Source organism: Melanotaenia boesemani, chromosome 11 (assembly GCF_017639745.1).
Source record: "Melanotaenia boesemani isolate fMelBoe1 chromosome 11, fMelBoe1.pri, whole genome shotgun sequence".
Lineage (NCBI taxonomy): Eukaryota > Metazoa > Chordata > Actinopteri > Atheriniformes > Melanotaeniidae > Melanotaenia > Melanotaenia boesemani.
In genome coordinates, this window is record NC_055692.1 from 20,808,713 (window position 1) to 20,829,142 (window position 20,430).

A 20,430-nucleotide genomic window follows, 5' to 3' on the forward strand; every position below is an offset into this window, starting at 1 on the left:
CCATACTGTTTGATAAAGTGGGATTTTAACTGCCAACTCTCTGTTTATTGCAAGACCTGCTCTACTGCCTAAGCCAGAGTTAGGAATCATTTAAGCTTAATGTTAAATATGCATATGCATACAGATGGTGCCTTCTATACGCCCACTGAGTATATTACTTGTATATTTCATCCATTCTCTGGAAGCTTGAGGATGTTGCATCTAGACATAGTAAATGGACCTGTACCTAACAAAACTGTGGAGGCAGTGTTGCACAGTAAGTCATGTGCAATTAGCAAAAGGAACAAAGAAGGAGAACAAGTAGCCGCCATGTATGTAATGCCCAGACAGACCAATGTTATCTACTTTGCTGCCTCTATTTAATGTCTCTTTCTGAGAATGTGTATTATCATGATCTCCTTGACCTTCACCATGTTTGCTATACTGCTATTGACACAGATGTCAGAACTCAGAGGTGAACTATAAACTCTGCACTGCCTACTAGTGGATGTATTGCCTAACAACCATGCTGATGTGATTTGGACATACCTATTTATGTAAGTAAAGGGAGCTTTAATGAGGTTTCTGTAAACTCTGCTCATGTGGTGAGTATTATAGAAAACAAAGACAATATTCAAATGCCTTGTTAGTACTCTTTCTTTTTTTCACTTTCAATTAGTCTCCCTGTAGTATAAGCAAATACTTCAAACTAAATTCAAGAGCCCCTGTGCTCTTTAGGGGACCCCATTGGGGGTCCCAGACCCCAGGTTGGGAACTACTGCTGTAATGTATGTAACTGGTTGTGGAAGAGATTTTCAGTCAAACAGATTGCTATTGCAAGGATAACATAAAGAGGAGCCCACTGGATCAGTCTGACTGCAGCAAAGTGTTTTGGTAATGTGGTCAATACAGAGACATATCCATGGCCTGATTCATACCGAGTTTTTGACATGAAATCAATATGTTTATTTTAAGACTGCTGTTAGGTGTCAGAGTGCAGAACCAAATGTCAGCAAATAACATATGTTCTCAGTCTTATTTCGCTTTGTATTGATTCTCCAGATCTTACGAGAAGCTATCTGAAGAATACGGAATTGGATAAAATTAACAATTTTACTGACAAGTATCAATAAAATGCAAAAACTGATGCTGCTAATTAAAGTTAAGTTAAAATGCTCAAATTTAATTAATTTCACGAGAAAAAAGGGAAAAACTCAAACATACAGTAAGCCATGACATAAAGATTCATTTACAGATTTTTTTTAATTACCATCCAAAAATAAATCTGTAAATGAAAGAGAGAGAAAAAAAAAAGAAAAACCTGTTATTGCACTGTTTAATGAGATGCCTTGACAAAGAAGCTGGCAAGGCTTCCTCTTTCACAGGTAGATATTTCTTACTTTTACAACCTGAAATGCAAGTTCAAATGCAGGATTACTTGAAACGTGGCCAGATAAAAAGCTCCTCTGGCTTCACTACATGTGAAGCAAATCCACAGCAAAAAAATAAATAAATAAATAAATAAATAACGTTAGGGACTTAAGAAAGATCTGTAGATCCAAGAAGAAGAAGGACTGTGAAGGAGTGGGGTAAAGAGAATGAAAGGGGGAAAATAAGAAATGGTAGAGCCCAGCTGTACAAGCCAAGCAGCAAAGGCCTCCGCATGAGACCACCTTAAAAGAACAGGTCACACCAAAGAAGAAAAATCTGCCTTCAGCTTCAAGTAAGCAGGTCAGATTCAGCCCAAGTGTGAAAAGACAATAAACAAAAGCAAATAAGCTCCCTGAGTGTTTGAGCACATGGACCCTATTATGCAGCGCAAGCTGTTCCCAGAAATGTTATGGTAATTTTCCACCCCTTTTGTATCACACACCACTGTTTACTTCAATTATCAAACATGAAGCTCTAAAGGTTAACTCCTATTGTCTTTAAAACTAAGAGCAAGAAAAGCTCTAAAAAGCTTGTCATTATGTGTCAGTGTTAGTGTGCATTAGTGTGGATGTTCTTGTTTTACTTTGTCCCGTTGTAAAAGCTGGAATTATTTATCTAATGTGATAACTCATATGATATCCAGAACTGTCAGACGTTTATCATTTATGGCAAGTGAGTCTGCAGTCATGGATTTTGGATGCAGTTAATGCAAACACCCACTGTAGCTGCCATCCTTGTTAAAAGATTTAGTGCTCACTTCATACATTTCACCTGCATAATGATGAACAGCAGAGGGGATAAAATGCTTAACCGAAACTATGCCTTCAATAATCTTCTTAGGCAAACAAATTGCAAAGTTTTTTTCATTTTTTTATGTTTCCTAAGTTTCTCTTCATATTTGAATGGACACAATTTTAAAAGCAGAAAAGAAAAAAATAAAGACATCAACTTGTGATGTTTTGTTTATCAGAAGTATTGTTGCAGAAACAGTTAAAAGGTCATCATGGATACCTCTCGTATCCAGGGCTGCTTTATATTCAACCAAAGGGCCTCTGAGGGTACAGATGCATGCAGAGATCTGGCTCAAGCATAACCTGCACAAAGATAAACTATCATGGGAAACCACACGGTAAGTCAGCATAACTGACACCAATACTATCAAAACAGCTGATGCTGCTCATGGGAAGACATAGAAAAGCTCCTGCCTCAGGGAGCAGATTTGCTGTTCAAGTTAGTTTAAGATAAAATTTCTGTAGATACATGTGTATTTACACTGATGTTTTTCAAATCCAAGCTTAAGCCGGTGTTTGTCCAAACTGTATGGGTATCTGAAATGGAAAAAGGACAAAAAAAAAGCTAAAAAACATCAATCCACTTCAAATGATCTCTACTGTCACTGTTTATCATGTTGCTCACCAAATTACAAAGAATCTTAACTTGAAAGAGTAAACTGGGTCTCTGTTTCCTTGCCAAGTATGTATGTGAAGTGTAATTTGTTGACATCAAAGAGGAGAAGAGAAAGCCCCGACTCATTCCACTGTTTTCCGCATTGTTAGTGTGGGAAGTAAGGAGGAGTGAAACCCTTTTTCCTTCTAATTGGATGTAATCGCTAGAGGGAATAAACTTGCTTTGGCCTCAGGGAGGAGGAAGTGAGTAGAGAAAGAAGATGTTTAGAGAGGGCTGAAGAAGCTAAATATCCCTAGAAGACTTAAAAGACATGGTGTGGTCTTAGTAAGCCAAACACATACACAGCCTACTGTTAGGAAGCGGCTTTATAACTAAATACATGTAGACACAAAATGAAAAAAAAAGAAAAAGAAATAGAATCAAAGTGAGACAAAACAGAGATCTGAAGAAGCAACACATTAAACAGACGAAATATGTACTATCAGACAATATGTGAAAGCTTTTGGTCCAGAAAGGAAATCTTGGTCTTTACTGCACAGACAGCCAAAGACAATAATAAAATATAAAGTCCTAGAAAGTAAGTTAAATTGCTGAAGTTATTGATGGGGATGGGGAAGAGTTGGTTGGACTGATCATAACAATAGTTGCCAATGAATTTCATCATTAATTACTGATTTGTTATATTATGTGGCAATTCACAGCCATAGATGCGATGATGATGCTGATCCTATGGTGAGAGAAGGATGCCAGCCTTGTGCTTTCCGCATGATATATTTAAGTAAACGATAAAATCTCCTTTTGTTATTGAAGTATCTGACAAATCTGCCGTATGAAGCAGATTTATCAGAAGCTGAAAGAGACACTGAAATATGAAACAATTTTGAGAATTAGGCCATTAGTCAGAGATGCTTTAAAGTCAATCCTTTATTCTTTCACAACAAACGTTTAAGCGATATAAAATATTCTGTATGACAGTGAAGTTTTATTTTACTCTGAGACCATATCGCCCATTTTATTTTCATTTTTACTTCACAAAGAGGACAGTGTTTATGATTTTTTTTATATATATTTTAGCTCTTATCAAGAAACAGATTAAGCACATTTTCCAAAATGTCAAATCATTTTTTCTTCATCCACTTGGTAAGTGCACAGAACCACAAAGTCATTAAGCTTCCAGATTCCAGCTGAGTAGAAGAGAAATACATTTTTGTCTATGCTGCATTGACATTCTTGCCAACACATGATTTAAGCACCACCAAAACATACAACTTTTATGGCCCATAATCAGCATGCATAATCAGTATGTTGTGGCTGAGATCTGGTCACTGAGGTTTGTGGCTTCAGTAAATGTTATTACCATCTCAAAGGCTCACACACACAAAGTTCACTTTTTGGAGTCCTTGTCAGGAAAACAACATCTGTTGCCACAAAAGCCTCTAGGCAAGAAGCTCCAAGGACTTTCCTCACAGCCAGAGGTATCCCATCCTCTCATGTTTAGGTGAGTTTTTACTGAGAAATTATTCTAATCATTTAAGGCTTCTGCCTCTGCTCCTCATGCTTCGTAGTGGGAGGAAACCAAATTTAGTTTTCAGACAGTCCGTGCTGGGATATATTCCCACTGGAGACTTACATTCGAGGTAACACCATAGGAGCAAGAGAGCATGATGTGACTAGGAGCTGAACTATGCTCAGAGGAAAAAAAGAACAGAGTGGCTTCAGGGGTGAGGTTAAAAAATGCCCAGCTAGTGTGTTTCCTTTCTTTAGAGTAAAGGTCTCCATCCTTGTTAGGTGTAAGCTGGTCGCCCATTCTGCCCTCTTCTGCTCTCATTACTGTGCATCCTGCCTGAGCCAACTCTAAACCCTGCAAAGGTGCGCACAGAGCTTTCGTCTCAGGATAAGATCGATAACTCTCCTCATCATAGGCCAGGGGCAGCATTAATGCACTCAGCCCAGGACCTGCAGGGTTCACAAGATTTTCAAGCGACTTGGGACGCTTGCTTTCCCAAGATGAAAGCAAAGCCCATGTACACTATGAACCGTGAAGTCAAAATATCTCCAACAACATGATCTCATTGAAAACAAGAGTCAACAGGAATATTGTGCCATGTTACCACTGTAAATTACTATAATAAAATAGCCTAATATTGGAAATAGCAGCAGGGTTGATTTTTCATTGACTGGATGACTCTCCTTTCACAAGTACTTGTTTGATATGGTTAAAATTGAACTTGGCAAATTCAAGAACTGAACATGTTGGATGATGTTAAGGTAGTCCAGCCTGCAGATCCAGCACATCCTCTGTTTCTGAGTTTTTTTATATGCGACATGACCATCAACCATTTACGTCTCTGACCACAACATCAACATGAATCATTAGAGCGCTAACCTCTGACCACACTTTGCTGCTACTACACTGTAAATAATCTATTTTCTGCAATCTCCTAAACATATGCTGCGACTAATGCAAACCATTCAATAGCAAGTTAATTAGGCAGAATTTACCATCCCTTTAGGCTGATAGTTAACAATAATTAATGATGATGGGGCATCATTTGGCTTTGCATGTGATACAAGCTTTCAAAATCCAGCTGAAATACCAACAAATGCAACTATTCCACAGTTAAATAAGATGAGATGATGAAAAATTTTCCAAACTCAAAAATATGATTAAAAATTCAAGTGTAAACACGGCTCATATAACTAGGATTAGTTTATGTAGAAAGAGTACCAGAAAAATCATTCATAAAAAACTGAAAAAAATAAACAATCCTGAAAACTCTTCCCAGATTGGCAAGAAAGTGTCATAATGCTCTTTGATTAACTGTGATAATTAATATCATTTAGACGTATTCTATTTCAGGTCCTTGCTAATGAAGAGCCAGCAAATCTAATTTGGCTGTGAAAAGTTGCAGTCACCAGATTAGGCATGTGGACCAGTTTACTGTCTTTTTATTAATTATTAACAAGAAAATGTCTATCAGTATAAGAAGTGACTATAATATAATCATATGCATGTGTATACCAGTGTAAAACTTTCCCACATATAACAGATTTTAAAAGGTTTGTATTAAAAACAATGTCTAACTACTGTTTAGTAACACAGGCTTTCTGCTTCTGAAAAACAGAGCCTGTTGTTGCACCATCCATCAAATATTCTGGCAAACTGCACACCCTTTTAAAACGCTACACTAGCTGAGTTCCTGGGAAAACACAGCCTTAAGGTATGAGGGGAGTAGTAATTACCAAATGTGTTCAGTATCTCCTGTTGAGTGGGAGCTACAGTATGACTGACATCCCCTTCCTCCCAGCATATATTGGACAGCTGATGTTACAGTTTGTGGCTAAAAGCAGGTTCACAACACGCCTCTTTTTCTTCTCTCTGCCCCCATCCCCTCATCCCTGTGCATGCTCATTACAGATGCCCTAGTTTGCTTGTGAGCCAGGAGAGCGTCGCTAGCCTCATTACAAACTTGGACACCTCCCATCTTTTGTACCTTTTTTCCCAACAAGATCTCCCACATTCATGCTTTTATCCCAGGAGCAGCTTAAATAGATTCATCAAACATGCATAAAGAAGTGGAGCTCACATCTCATCTGAGTCCTCGCAGTAAATAGGACGGTGTCTGCGATGGAAAGTGCCACTGCAGATTAACGGGCGAGGAACGTTAAACAGGCAGGGGGAACATGCATTTTGCTTCAAAACTGTGTCAATTTGCAGCAATAATACATATTCAACAGCACATTGAGGCATTCCTTTAACCCTGTTCGTTAAATGTTTTCCTCATTAGCTCTCTTGTCGGCATGATGTTTTCCATGCGGCATTTTGGACGAGAGAGAAATTATGCCACAAAAAAAACATAATGTAACTGAAAAATGTTCTGATTGAAAATTCATAAAGGATGCACCAGCTTTGCAAATTCAAATATTTTGTCTTTTTGTGAAGCTTTTGAGTGTTTGTATGAGGCATGGAGACAATGACAGATTCAAAGAGCCAGTTTGATAAATTTAAGCACGTCTGGTTGATCATTTCTACATTTTCATTTTCAGATGTTGCTTTCTTGCCAATAATAACTACTTCTATTTGAGCCTGCACTCTGTTAGGGTAGTATAAATCATATTGGGATTTCTTCTTTATCTGAATACCAGTCCTCTACTATCAGCAGCTCTAAAGCTCACTAATTATCAGTTTGTTTGTCTAATCCTAGAAAAAAGATCAATGTGTAAAATTTCCATTTTATGGGGAATTATATGTAAGACTTTTCTTGGCTGAAAGCTTATCTGAAACCTCAGCTGGTATATTAGTGCTCCCAAAGTGACATTAGGATTTGAAGAAATAGTCATGAACCCCTTAGGAAAAAAAATGCATTGGTTTTAAACTAAACTATGTAAAAGATGAAGCATCCAAATAAGACATACAGCAAGACACCAGTCTGTTGCAACTACATGCTTTGAGAGTATATATATATATATATATATTTGCCTAATAACTGAAAGCAATAAGCACACTCAAAAATACTGCTCTCAAAAATATTTGTCTTTTGTAAACATATATAGGCATCATTGCAGCCTTATCAAAATAATCTTGCCTGCTGATGCTGGGCTTGTTGATTTTAACCTAAGAACATACTAAGGATGTGTTGCAACCACCTTAAAAGCAGTTGCAACATTTGTTTATTTTTTAAATTTTTTCTTTAGTCAAATATGCCAAGTGTGATGTGAGCACATCTCTTACACAAACATCTATCCCACTCACTAAATTTGTAGACCATCAGCATGCTAAAGTCTGCTGTTATACTGTTATAACTGATGTACTCATCTTCAGTGTTACTGAGTGCCCTGGTTTTCAGCTGTGTCATTAATCACATCTTTAGACACCTTTGTTTCTAAGGAAAAAGAGAGCTGGAAATAATAATAACCAAAGAAAAACAGACTTCCATGTTTATTTTAGAAAATCATTAATCATTTCATCAATCATGCGTCTGAAAGTTATGGCATCATATAAAAGTCATTCATGCTTTATCTGGTTCTAGAGAGAAAAGTATGCAAATGCCACACCCCGTCTTAGGGGGAAATAGCACATATATAATCCATCTGCTCTTAACATATGTCTCTAAGGCAGACATATCATGTGGATAACTTGATAACTTTTGTTCCTAACAGAACATTTTCTGCACAGCAGATCTTTCACATTGTGCAACTGCTTGTTTGGCTAAAGTGAAACTCTTAAACCAAAACAAATGTCAAAAAGACGTTGTATGTGATGTTGCTCTACAACAGCATGGCAGCCCCTGGCCTAAGCTGTGCATTGTGCGAACTGAAAAGGGCAGGTTTGACAAATTGATTTTTTTTCTTCACTTTTTCTTGTTTACTCCTTGGTCAGTGAGTTTTATGTAGCAATGAGGAAAAATGTGGGAACAGTAAAAGGCTACAGCATCCTTACTTTATCAGTGAGGATTTGCTGAGAATAATTGTTGAAGCTCCAAATATTATACTATATCTACTAGCTTGATATTTAGAGTCTGAGGCTGCACATTGAAAATGACTTGATTCATTTATTTTCTTGGAATACTTATTTACTGTACAGCTGAAAAGCAACAAAGGCAAGAAACAAGCTGATACTCCACAATCACATCAGCTGAATGCAAAGCAGTTTCATTCCTAGCATCAAACTAAATTTTCATCCAGCTGCATCTATTTCCTGTCAGCCATTTGTTATAACTACATCTGCATGTGTGATAGAGGGTGTGAAATCAAATCAGAGGGTGAGATATCACATAAAGAGTATCCATTTAAACTGTCAACTTTGTTAATTAAACTTCTGAACTTATGTAGCTTCTATTTTATTTTCAGACTCCAAACAACTTGATTATATACAAGAGACACAGCTTTCACCATATACTGTCTGCATCTGTGTTAAAGCACACCTAACTAAGATGACTAGGGTTAGAAAGATCACAGTGGTAAATATTTAATGTGTCTCAAACCGTGGTGAATACTACAGAGAAGTAAAGTACAGAAAGACTGACGCAAAATAGAGATATTAAGACATTAAGATTTTAACATCTTGAAATATGTTAGGGGGATTATTAGGTGTGTATTATGAAAACAAAATTTTCAAATAAGAATCAACATAGTCATTATTGTTTATAGATCGTCCATAGTAGTTGTCCCTTTTTTTCTTTTTTTCCCCCAAAGGTGAATACCCTTAAAATAGCTAATGGCAAAAACGTGGCTGTATCTCTGCAGTGGATGGCACATCCTGCACACGGCAGTTATTTTTAGAGCAACCTTTATTATAGCATAAAAAAGTGGCAAGAATAATTGATTCACTCTGTGAATTTGGGTCTATCTTTAGTTATGTTAGCCATCTCACAATGTTCAAGTTTTATTGTACATGATGGGACTGATTTATTCCTCCTTCTTATTAATGGCTGGATGGATGGATGGATGGATGGATGGATGGATGGATGGATGGATGGATATGAACTGAATACTGTCCATTTCTAACAAAATCCCTGCCAGTAGACAGTGTGTTGGAATTAACTTTGTCCTTCATTTTTTTCCTGTGCTTTGTCATCCCTTGTCTTACAGAAATCTTTTAAAACTCAACTCCACTGATTCAAGGGAACTTGATTGTGTGTGTCTCACATTGTAAGTTAAAGTTAATATAAACTACTTTTTTCACATGTATCTTTGTTAGATTTCTGTTTTAGTGATGGCAGTATATTAAAGGGGATCTAATTAAACAAAAAAATTACTGTCATTTTGTCAAACCATTTTTTTTTCAATGCAAATTACAGGAAATTAAGCCTATAATTCCCACTACATAGCCAAAACTTTTAGTCAGAGCTGTAACTTACTAATCCCAATTCATGATGCAACTTGTTGCAACCCTTGCCCTTTTTGTAGAAGGCAATGGGCAGCAATTACACAGTGAGGAAGATGACCCTTTTTCCGTTTACTAATGGCTCCACTTTGAAGTTTGAAGGTGAGATGTTTCTGTCCATTGAACTTCACATTAAAGGGGCTTTGAATCCAGGCCCTAATAGCTGTCTTTCTTTCCCTCTATTCTCCTGTCTGGTACTAAACATCCCACGGGTAATCTAAAACATCTGGGCTAAAGATATTTCTTTAAAAATTGCACTTCATTTCTCAATGGACAGGCCATTACCTAAAACAGCGTTCTGAAAACGGTCCAGGAAAGTTTTTTTGCTATTTGACTTTAACCATATGTACAGGCTGACAACATCTAGATGATACTTTCAACACTTGTAGGCATTCAGCAGAATTCCGTGCAAATGCAAGCTGTCTTGCATGAAAAATCAAAGGGTGTTTTTGTTGTCTATGTGTTTTGGAAAGTGAGTGATGTAAAGATGTTCAGCCACATTGTGCAAAAGAAGCAAAACTGTTGCCTAGAGTTTGTGGAATGACATTTTTGGGTTACCTCTCCAAACTATAGAACCTCACATCTCTGTGCCTATGCATATGCACATACACACACACACCCACACACACACTCCTAAAAATGCACAAGTTGTAATATTTTAAACCGCACCTTATGAGTCTTGGAATAACGTGAAATACACAAACAAGCCCTCAAATAAGGCTTGAATCTACCACATGCGATATGAGCGGGAAGGAAATGACAGATATGATGAAACATAAGATTTGCATTATGTTCTAGATTAAGAGCATTAGCTATGCATACCATCAACTATGCATATCAGACTGAGTCTCGAATCTCTTTCAGGCTTGTTGGCCATAAAAACCAAAGTCAACTGATCTCAATTAAGTACATTTGGTTTCTCAAGAAAGTGCTTAACCTGCTGGAGAGACATTATCGGTCCGAAGCAAAACTCATTGTTTTTTCTTCTTTATATTACTTTATCTGAGCCTGATTTAAAACTGATCAAAGCTTGAACTGCTAAAGCATGCTTGTAATGAAACTAGCACACATGTTGTTAGTGTTGGCTTTAATTCAAAAATCCCTTTCAGACTTTCCTTACAATATGAACTTAAAGGAGACTTGATCAAATAAAATAAACAAGCCTGAAAATGTTTCAAAACTGAAATAACTATTGGTAAAAGAATATCTGAGAAATGGAAAAGAAAATTATAGACTTACACTCATACATTACAATGTTTTATGTGCAAAAGGAGTTGGCCTTCAGCACAAACAACATTTTACAGTCTTTGCGTTATTCATTTATCCATATCTGAGCATAAAGGCTGAAAAAAAATAAGATTGTAGTTTCGATTTTACTTTTTCAGAGTTTAAGTCAGCGAACGCAACTTCTCACACCTCCTAAGACTTAGAGGCTGCTTCACTTCTGCACTTAATCCAAAATCATTTATTCTGCTTATTGATCTGCTGTGGAAAGATGGACTCTTTCACTCATGACTAGGACCGATAAAGAAAGGCTGATCCTGGCCTGACACCTCCTTGACAAATTGGACGGGTTCAGAGTGCTGAATAGTCACGCCCACTGCAAAGTAAAAATTGTGCTTGGCTCACATAAGGAATGTGGGGGAGATCCACCCTTACGCTTGTTACAGCACTTTGCAGTCCAGCAACTCAACTCGCTTCCTACATGCATGCAATCATAGAAAAACTAATTTCTCCATTTCCCCATTCCAGACACCTGTCATGTATGTGCCTCATTTGCTTTTATGTAAAAGGTAAAGGCCCACATTTCATTATTTGCTGTTCCAGTTAACTTCCACAGTGTAATTACCCAGCAGCCCAGTTTTCCTACTGGGAATCAGTAATGTGCTGCAGTTGGATGGAGAAAAAAGAAGTGCCTCTTTTATTTATCATCATGATCTTTTTATACATGTATGAATGAGCTTGTAAGAATATTGCTAATCATGTCCGGCTTTAAATGTTTGTTTTTTTTTTGTTTTTTTTTACACAAAGGAAATTCAACATGCAGTACACAACAGGGATGTTTTCAGGTAACTCAGTATCACCGATACAGTGAAGAAAAACCCACTGTTCAACATTTCAACAAGTATTTCACCTTTCTGACATTTGTTATTAATGTGACAAAACACAACACCAGAGTAAAGAAGTTCAAGACTGTAGGCAACTAGTATTTACAACATAACTGGAAGATGGGATCAAATATGCTTGAATAAAGTAAATTAATCATAAACTAGAGTTTTGTTTTGTTTTGTTTTGTTTTGTTTCACTTTATATAGATAAATTGCTTGTAGTTTTGTCTCCAGCAGATGAAAGGTAACTTGATCTGCTTGTGATCTGAAGACTGATGCTTTACCCTTTAGGTATTTCTGTGCTGCTTCTACAATATGTTTTTGGTCTTTGTCCACCTGTGCCAAGCACTGCCTAATCAAATTTGCGGAATTTAGCTGACTCTAAGCAGACAGGGTATCCCAGTAATCCTCAGAATTCATCCAGCTTCCTCTGTCACATCACCAATAAACACTAGTGATTAGGGAAGTACTGAGCGCTTGGCTGGTGGTTTGAGTCAGACAATTTTCAGCTTGATCAGCTTTGGTTTGTTTGTTTTGTTTTTTGCTGGGGATGGACACTTGGTTTGGAAACTTTTTCATTCTAAGCCAAGTAGACCCAAAGCTCATAATTTCCAACATCTGGAAAGCAAAAATAAACTAGACAACAACCTTAGTCGAAGTCTTAAAATAGCAAACACTGCTGAACATGATCAATTTGACAAAAAAAAAAAAGTAAAAAAGGCAAATCAGCTCAAATTAAACCAAAAAGACAGATTATTTTTCATTAGTATCAATGATGAATAAAAAAATTAATTGGAAGTAGATCTCTGTGGCCAAATATATGCATGTGATTCAGCTGGATTTCCATTGTACTGCAAACATTTGCCCATAGTTCTTTTTTAATGTACTTACTTGTAGTGTTTATAAGAAAACTGACATAGACATAATCAGAACTGACAGGTCAGGCTTAAAGTAAATAAAAAATTGGAATCGGTCTGGAAAACTGTCAACAGTGCATCCTTACAAGTGATCCAGAGACTTGTGAAACTGCATGTCAACACTTTGCCTGCACATATCTTTTAGATGATGGTGCATGACTTGAATGAATCATACAACATTCTAACATTTTTGTTCCATCATTTTAGCCCAAGCTGTCCTTAGTTTCATCTGTCCAACAACTACTTTGCCAGTGTTCAAATATTTCAGAACCAAACTCGACTGTACTCGACTCATCTGTGTCTTTTGACATTCTGACAGCTGCTGAAAATAAAAAAAGCTAATTTTACTATAAACATACATAAGCCTTTTCAGATTATATGTGTTCTTTGTGAATGTATGCTTTTTCACATGATCATTTTGCCAAGAAAATCCATAAAAACAATCCAAACATGCAAGCACCAATTCAAAAGTAGACACACCTCATAAAACTTTATTATCTACTACTTTTTGCCACACACATTTTGTGAAGCTTTATTCAAAAGTCATGGCCCAGTGGGATTACCAAACACCAGTGTGTGGTCTTATTAAAGCTTAAACTATAAGATGATAGTCCTGCTTCATGTTCTTAGCCAAAAAAAACTAATGTGCACAAAACATTAACTGACACTAAAAACGAAACATTCCCATAATCTTTTTTACTATTTTCAGCAGCATTATTTTTTTCCTGGCAGAGTCTGAAATGTGACAGAATCCTTATTAAATGCAGGAAAATCTCTACTTAGGCTGGTAATTATAATGTTGCATGCTGCTTTCGGTAAATGATAAGACTTTTAACATGTCTGCAAACATTCAGAATCAATGTTTCCAGAGTTTGGTGAACAGGAGAAGACATTGATTTGAAGGATTAAGGGGTGAAAAAAAAGCAAGCAGTGTTGTGTGGGAAGAGAGGCTATTTTTACCTCTGATCTGTCTTTGTGTTGGTCTTTTGTCTGTGTGAGGTGTTGAAATACTTTTCCATCTCACTCTCTGATGTACAAAGGCAGAGTTGATAAGCCTGAAGTCTCCTTGAGAATCTAGAACTGGGCCTGAAGCACAGTATGCCACTAGCTACTGTTTTTTAGTAAGGCACTTCATTAAAATGATTTTTTTTTCATAGAAGAAAATCAGATATAAAGACAGTAAAACAACAATGGCACACTCATTTTGTGTCAGTCCAAAAGATTGCATGGGTCTGTGTTGGTTTACAGAACATATTCTATGCCTGTGCTGCCATTCTCATCTCATGACTTTAATAAAGATCTTGGTGAGAGCTTCCTCTGCGTGTGTCCTTGCAGTCCCTATAACTGTTCCTCTGGTGCCCTCCCAATAAGTCAGGCATGAAATGCAGGAAGGACAACAGCAGTCTGACAACAGCACAATATAAATGGCACTTTATCCATTAAGTTGTCACCGTAAAAGAAAAATAACCTCTCCCTCAAAAATTAAGAGGATTAGGGGACATCTGTACTGACAATGAAACAATGGATTAAGTTCCAAAAAAAAGAAAAGAAAAGAAAAAATGGCATTAGGCAGCATCACTACATCACATGATGAGTTTCCTTATGCATAAAGTGTTGTTCACTGAGTCACTTTGAGTCCTTTGGTTATCATGGCTGGCTATCTGACAGAGGTCTGACCTCTCCTCACTGATTGAAGATTGTGCCATTTAAAACCAGAGTGAAGGGCACCGGGGAGGCAGGTCACAAGTCATGGTTATTAAAAGTCACCCGTACATCAGCCATAACCTTCAGTGGCCAGTAAATGTAATGAGCTTTTAGATAAATTGCTGTCATCTACATGCATCTCCTATTAATAAGCTTTCAAACAAAATCTTTGCCTCTCTGCAGGAGGCAACATATTCATTTGAATAATTTAATTTAAGGTCAGTTAAAGTTAAACATGCAATCAATGTAATCTTGTAGTTTGTTCTCAAATGTAAAAAAAAAAAAAAAAAAATCAAATAAAGTACAAATTTGCAGTTTAATATCATCATTTCTACCAAGATCTATTTTAACCCAAATGTACCAGACATCCTTCCTACAGCCAAATGAAGCAGCCTTCTGTTTTTTTGTTCACAAAACTGCATGCAGAACAAATAATTAAGCCAACTGAAATTCACAAATATTCCATAAATTAAAACACTTCTACATAAGCAGATTGTGTTTCACAAAAGTCCTTAGACTCTGTTACATACAGTCCTTGCTCAAAACGAACAGCAATCACCAATCTAAGCACTAATCATGATTGGCCAATAGCAAATAATCACACAGTCACTCCAGATGGCTGTCCATTTGCCTAAAAGGCTTTAATTGTGCAGCCATTATAATAAGAGTGGAACTGAAATTAAGATGCATCAAATTCATTAAAACCGCCTCTCTGTTTAGACACAAAAGCATCTTACATTTCCATACAGTGGGTGCAATCATGTGCTTTGTCCAGGCATGACAGGCAGAATCCCAAACAATGTGTGAGAGTCAGCACCAGCAACCAACCAGAGGCCGTGATGTATTGCACGCTGACTTGGAACAATGCAGTCTGTTTTACCTGAAGGTGAATGTTTCTACTACATCAATTTGTTTCAGTGGCACTCTGTGACATCCCCAATAGTGTTTGTTCCCAGCCATCGTTGAAGACGCCTGCTAACTTTGAGTAATGGTAAAAGCTAGACAGAATGCTTCTTCAGAAGAACAAAAAAAAGATCTTTAATGATAACAATACAGGTTGTTTTTTTGACGTACAGTCTGAACGCTGTGGGACCTGGTCAGTCTAATGTTTATGACCAATCATGCGCCACCTCCTTACTGAGGATTAGGATGCACTTGTAGTTAGCTTGGAAACAGATGGACAAAAATCCCTTTATAATGCCATAAATTTAACTGGGATGTGATTAATTGAGCAACCATTGGGGTGTATTTTTAACTCGCTGAGCCTTGAAACAAGTCGACCCACAGCACCATGGCTCCTGCTTCTCCGCCACATTCATTACTCCAGCCTACCAGGGAGTATTATGTCTTCTAACGGCTGACTCTGAGTTGACACTGTGGCTTAGGGAACCTTAGAAACTCTGCTCCAGGCACACTCCTTGTGTAGACTGAGGTCTGTCTGACATGTGTGACTCCTGAGGCAAGCATGTAGTTAAATGGATAGAGACAAGGAGGATGGCATGACCCACTTCCATTAGGGCTTCTATATGCTGTTTTCTTCACAGAAAAATCCCACAGGTACTGTTCTGTGCTGTTCGTGGACAAAATACAGCAGGCAAAAGCTTCAACATTCCTATCACCCAGAGACATAAGGGCAAAGGAGGGGGGTGTGCAATGATTTAAATGCTGATCCAGGTGTGCAGGTCAATCTATAAGCTTTCAAGAATTCCCTCTCTACATAAGGCAATCTGACAGTTAATGGTAAGACTCTAAATTGGACTTGTAATGTCTAATTGACCTTTCTGTGATGTCATCCTAGTCAATAACGGCACATCTACAACAGGAGGCTCTCTGTCTCCTCTTCTTCGAGATAGCATCTGGGTACGTCTATGCCCCACGTGCAAGAAATCTTTCCATTTATCTTTTTCCTCTTTATTTAGTTTGTTAAAGAAGAAATGACGTCCTGTCTGTATTGGTCTAGGGCGTTAAACCCTGAGGCTCAATTTATTATCCTGGGGAATCATCACAGAGAAGTGAAGCATGCAGCTGATGATGAAGACTGTGAGGGCGCGCAGAAATACCTACATTTATATTAACTGTGCGCACATAATACGAGGGCAAAATCAAAGAGAAATTTACGCATGAGCAAATAGTAATAATTATAACAATAATCCGTTTGATCGATTCAAACAAGTGTCCGATAAACACAAGTAAACGCATTAACTGAGTCGTGAACGCACATCTACTGTCAAAGCGTGCTTAAGCTGCTCATCTCCTGTAAACAATAGACTCACAATACGTTAATATTTTGCGAGTGGATTCATGTCAGATTTTATATTTTAAATATCCACTTTCATCCCTCTCAGTAGGATAATACGTGGAGATGTCCCGACAGCCACTGATCGTTGTGTACTATTCTCGCGCTACTGGAGTAAAATTGTTATGACTAAAATAGTGAGAGACTATTTTACTCACCTTTCACATGCTGTGGGACAGCGGCACTCAAACCCACCATGATTAAGAAGAGTAGCGGCCCCATCCTCGAACAACAGTCAGGTGTGACTTCCAAGGTTACAAGAATGTGGTTAGAAAAAACAATCACACGGACAAAAGTTCTCCTTCCTCCGCTCTCGCCAGGCTGTAGGATTGCCCTGTGAGATGCTGCTGTATGTCCTCTCAGGTAAAGTACCTCCTAAGTGATGAAGTCGGGAGGCAGACACAGTTGCCTTTTCGATTTCGTCGTGCAGGAACAAGTGAACTGTACCTGCCGTCTACTCCTCTGCTGATGCCTTCCCGATCCTACCGCAGTGGTGCGATGTAGTGGAGAGAGCGACGTGCGCGCTCAGTGCTTCTGGACATCTACCGTCAAACCTCCCGGAGCTACAACAGTAACTACTTCCTGTCTGTTGTTACAAAAATAAAATAATATTTTTGCTATTATTTCTAAATACGTTGTGAACGCGTTGTGTTGCAACAACTTTTAACGAGCGCTGGTTAAATATATTTTCAGTTTAATTAATTGCAGACCCAAGATTGATCAATATTTCTTGGGTGGTGTCATAACTTTTTTTGTTTTTCTCCAAATGGAAAAAAGGGTCTAATTTCAAAGTTTCAAGTTGTATTTTTCTGTCCTCAACATTCAACAACATATAGTTGAAAATTAACTCTTTGACATGTGGTTTTGCCATTTACATCATAAAACATCATGTGTTGTTCATCTTTTTTTAAGTTAATACTGGAATCTGCCAAAAAGAAAGCAACAATTTCTCTTTCAATTTTTTTTTTTTGTTTGTTTGTTTGTTTGTTTTTTTTAATTGTGAAGTTATTTTATGGAAGCCAAAAACAGCCAGGATTGCAGGTTTATTTTGTTTCTGTTTTTGTTTTTTTGTTTGTTTGTTTTGTTTTTACACTCTTGATTATGGGACAATTTATCTTATCTTGAGAAAACAAACTTTATTTTCTTAAGATAATGGATTATTCAAATGCAGAGATGTAAGGCGGGTGGATCTGTTCCTGGTACATCACAGAACCAAAACAGAGAGAAAAACATTCAATCCACACTTGCACTTACTCCTGGGAGAATTTCTAGGCCCAAATCAGCCTAACCTGCATGTCTTTGAACATCGGAAGGAAGCCATGAGAGAACCCAGCACGGATAGAACTTGCATTTTATTAATTTTATTTTATTCATTTTATTGAGCATGTGGTCTACTGGGAGCAGTGGTGGTTTCTAGCAATGGACACAAGCGGATGTCAGATAGAGCAACATCCATCACTGATCAATAAGTTGAATTTTACTTCTATCAAGTCTGACAAAGGCTGAAATTGCAATGTGTCGGACTGTTAAGTTTTACTAATCACATATTTACAGAATTACACATATGACTATAGCCCCTCCCATCAGCTGTCATGGGGTCTGTTTTGGACAATGAAATCAGATGTCACACACTTACTTTTGAGCACATCATTATCATCTGTTATTGAGAAAACAAATATTTTTTTTGTGATAATGAGATAAAGTATCCTGTTACTACAAAAAACAACAGTTTTTGTTATCTTGAGAAAACAAGAAAATTCATAATAGGTATAAATTAGAACTTACTGGCCAGTTATTGGTGATGAGTGAATCAAATAATTTGTTCTGGCAGATTTCCCTTTAACGCTATTCCCTGATGTATCCAATGGCTGATGCTTACTTTAACATTTGTGGAATTATTTATACATTACTGCCTAAACAAAGTGACACAAAGTGACCTTGCCAGGCAAGGCAAGTTTATTTGTTTAGCCCATTTCATGTACAAAACAATACAAAGTGCTTTACATAAAACATTAAAAGCATTACAGCAGGGCTTAGAGGAAGTATTACACAGAAAAAGCTGAAATAGACAAAGTTAAAATGTGAGAAATAGTAGTTATAGCAAATAGAATAGGTTTTAACCTTTATACTGCCATACAAGGCGCTCAACCACGACCCATCAGGAGCAATTTAGGGCTCAATGCCCCACTCCGGGACACCTCGACATGAGTTCGACAGGCCAAGGATAAAACCGGCAACCATCAGGCTATAAGACAACCACTCTATCCAGTGAGCCGCACCGCCCGTCATGTTTAGTACTGACTCTGGGAATAGAAAGTAGACCTGACCCTGTTGACCTGAGAGGTACTACAAAGTCTTACATACCTGGGACATATCTCCATTACCTGGGTCGACTCACCCAGACATTTGCAATCCTGATAAATGTTACTATTAAGCTGGTTATTGTCATCTGGTTATCTGGTGTTTTTATCTGGTGTTACGTGCCTATGTGATGATGTTTGAGGGAGAGAAAACTAGAGAAAGAAGCTAAGGCTCTGAGGGATACATGTGGTTGATTGGCCTGTTCAATAAAGCAACAAAAAGGTGATGCTTTGTGCCCTGGTTTAATTCAGCGATTAACCTAATTAAATACAAAGGTTGGCACACAACAATGGCAATGAGGAAGACGAGGACCATGAGTTATGCTTCATAAAGAAAAAAGAGAAAACTGGCGGCACCATGGCAAGTTAGCAAAACATTTGAGCTGTCATGGAAAAGTCAAGCATACTACCGTTAATTTGCTACATAGAGTCAGCTACACTTCGACCAAGATGGACTTGGTAGTTAACATCTTTCAAGTTGTACGTTGATGGGAAAGGACAAATTTTGACAGGCAATGCCACTGATGCAGTTAAGCAGCAGAGACATACCCATCTACTGCACTTAGACGGACAGGATGAGCAGGACATTTTCTCTTCATTACCACAGACGGGCGAGATGAAGGACTATGCGGTGGCAGTGGCGGCACTTAACACATAATTTGTTCCCCAGGTAAATGAAACATATGCATGGCAAACTTTCCACAAGTTGTACCAAAAGCGACTTCTGAGGAGATAGAGACAACCAAATTAAGGAATGCTATCCTGAGAAAATGCATTTCTAAATACGTACAGCGAAAGCTACCAGAGGATGGTCCAGGTTTAACGTTGGCTCATGCATTGGAGGTGCATCGCAATGTGAACGAGTGGAGGAGCAGTTGGTAGCAATGAGCGTGACTGAGGAGAAGACAGAAGGGGACAAGTACATGGTCAATCAGGTTTCAATGGCAAATATTGTAAGGGAAAATACTTGAAATCAAAAACAAAGATAAAAGAAGAGAATAAAATGAACAGACAGTAGGTGTGGCTAATCTGATCACATGGTTAAGGATCCCAAATGCCCAGAACGAGGACAAACATGTCACAAGTGCAATGGTAAGGACTGTTTTTCAAAAATATGTCATGCAAAAGGACATAAGAAGCAAAATGTAAATGTGGTTGAACAAGATGATTATGCATTCTGGGTATAAAAAAAAAAAGATAATATTCCTCAGAAACTTACATTTGCTGTGGGGGGAGTTGAGTTACACATGTTAATTGATTCTGGTGCAACAAGTAATGCTATGGGAGAAAACGTATGGGAAAAGCTAAAAAGGTAATGTGTCATTCATATGTACCCAAGGAG

The 20,430-nt window shown here is 37.7% G+C and overlaps 1 protein-coding gene across 3 annotated transcripts in view; it reads right to left on the bottom strand.

Annotated features, from left to right (window-relative positions):
* LOC121649494 (EGF-like repeat and discoidin I-like domain-containing protein 3) overlaps positions 1–17,250 on the bottom strand; it is a 113,082-nt gene extending 95,832 nt beyond the window's left edge. For all 3 annotated transcript variants that reach the window (XM_042000364.1, XM_042000363.1, XM_042000361.1), the window contains exon 1: positions 16,887–17,250. In XM_042000364.1, the coding sequence (XP_041856298.1) occupies positions 16,887–16,950 (64 nt within the window). In that variant the 5' untranslated portion in view covers positions 16,951–17,250. The remainder of the gene's footprint in view (positions 1–16,886) is intronic.
* Positions 17,251–20,430: the final 3,180 nt, after the last annotated feature.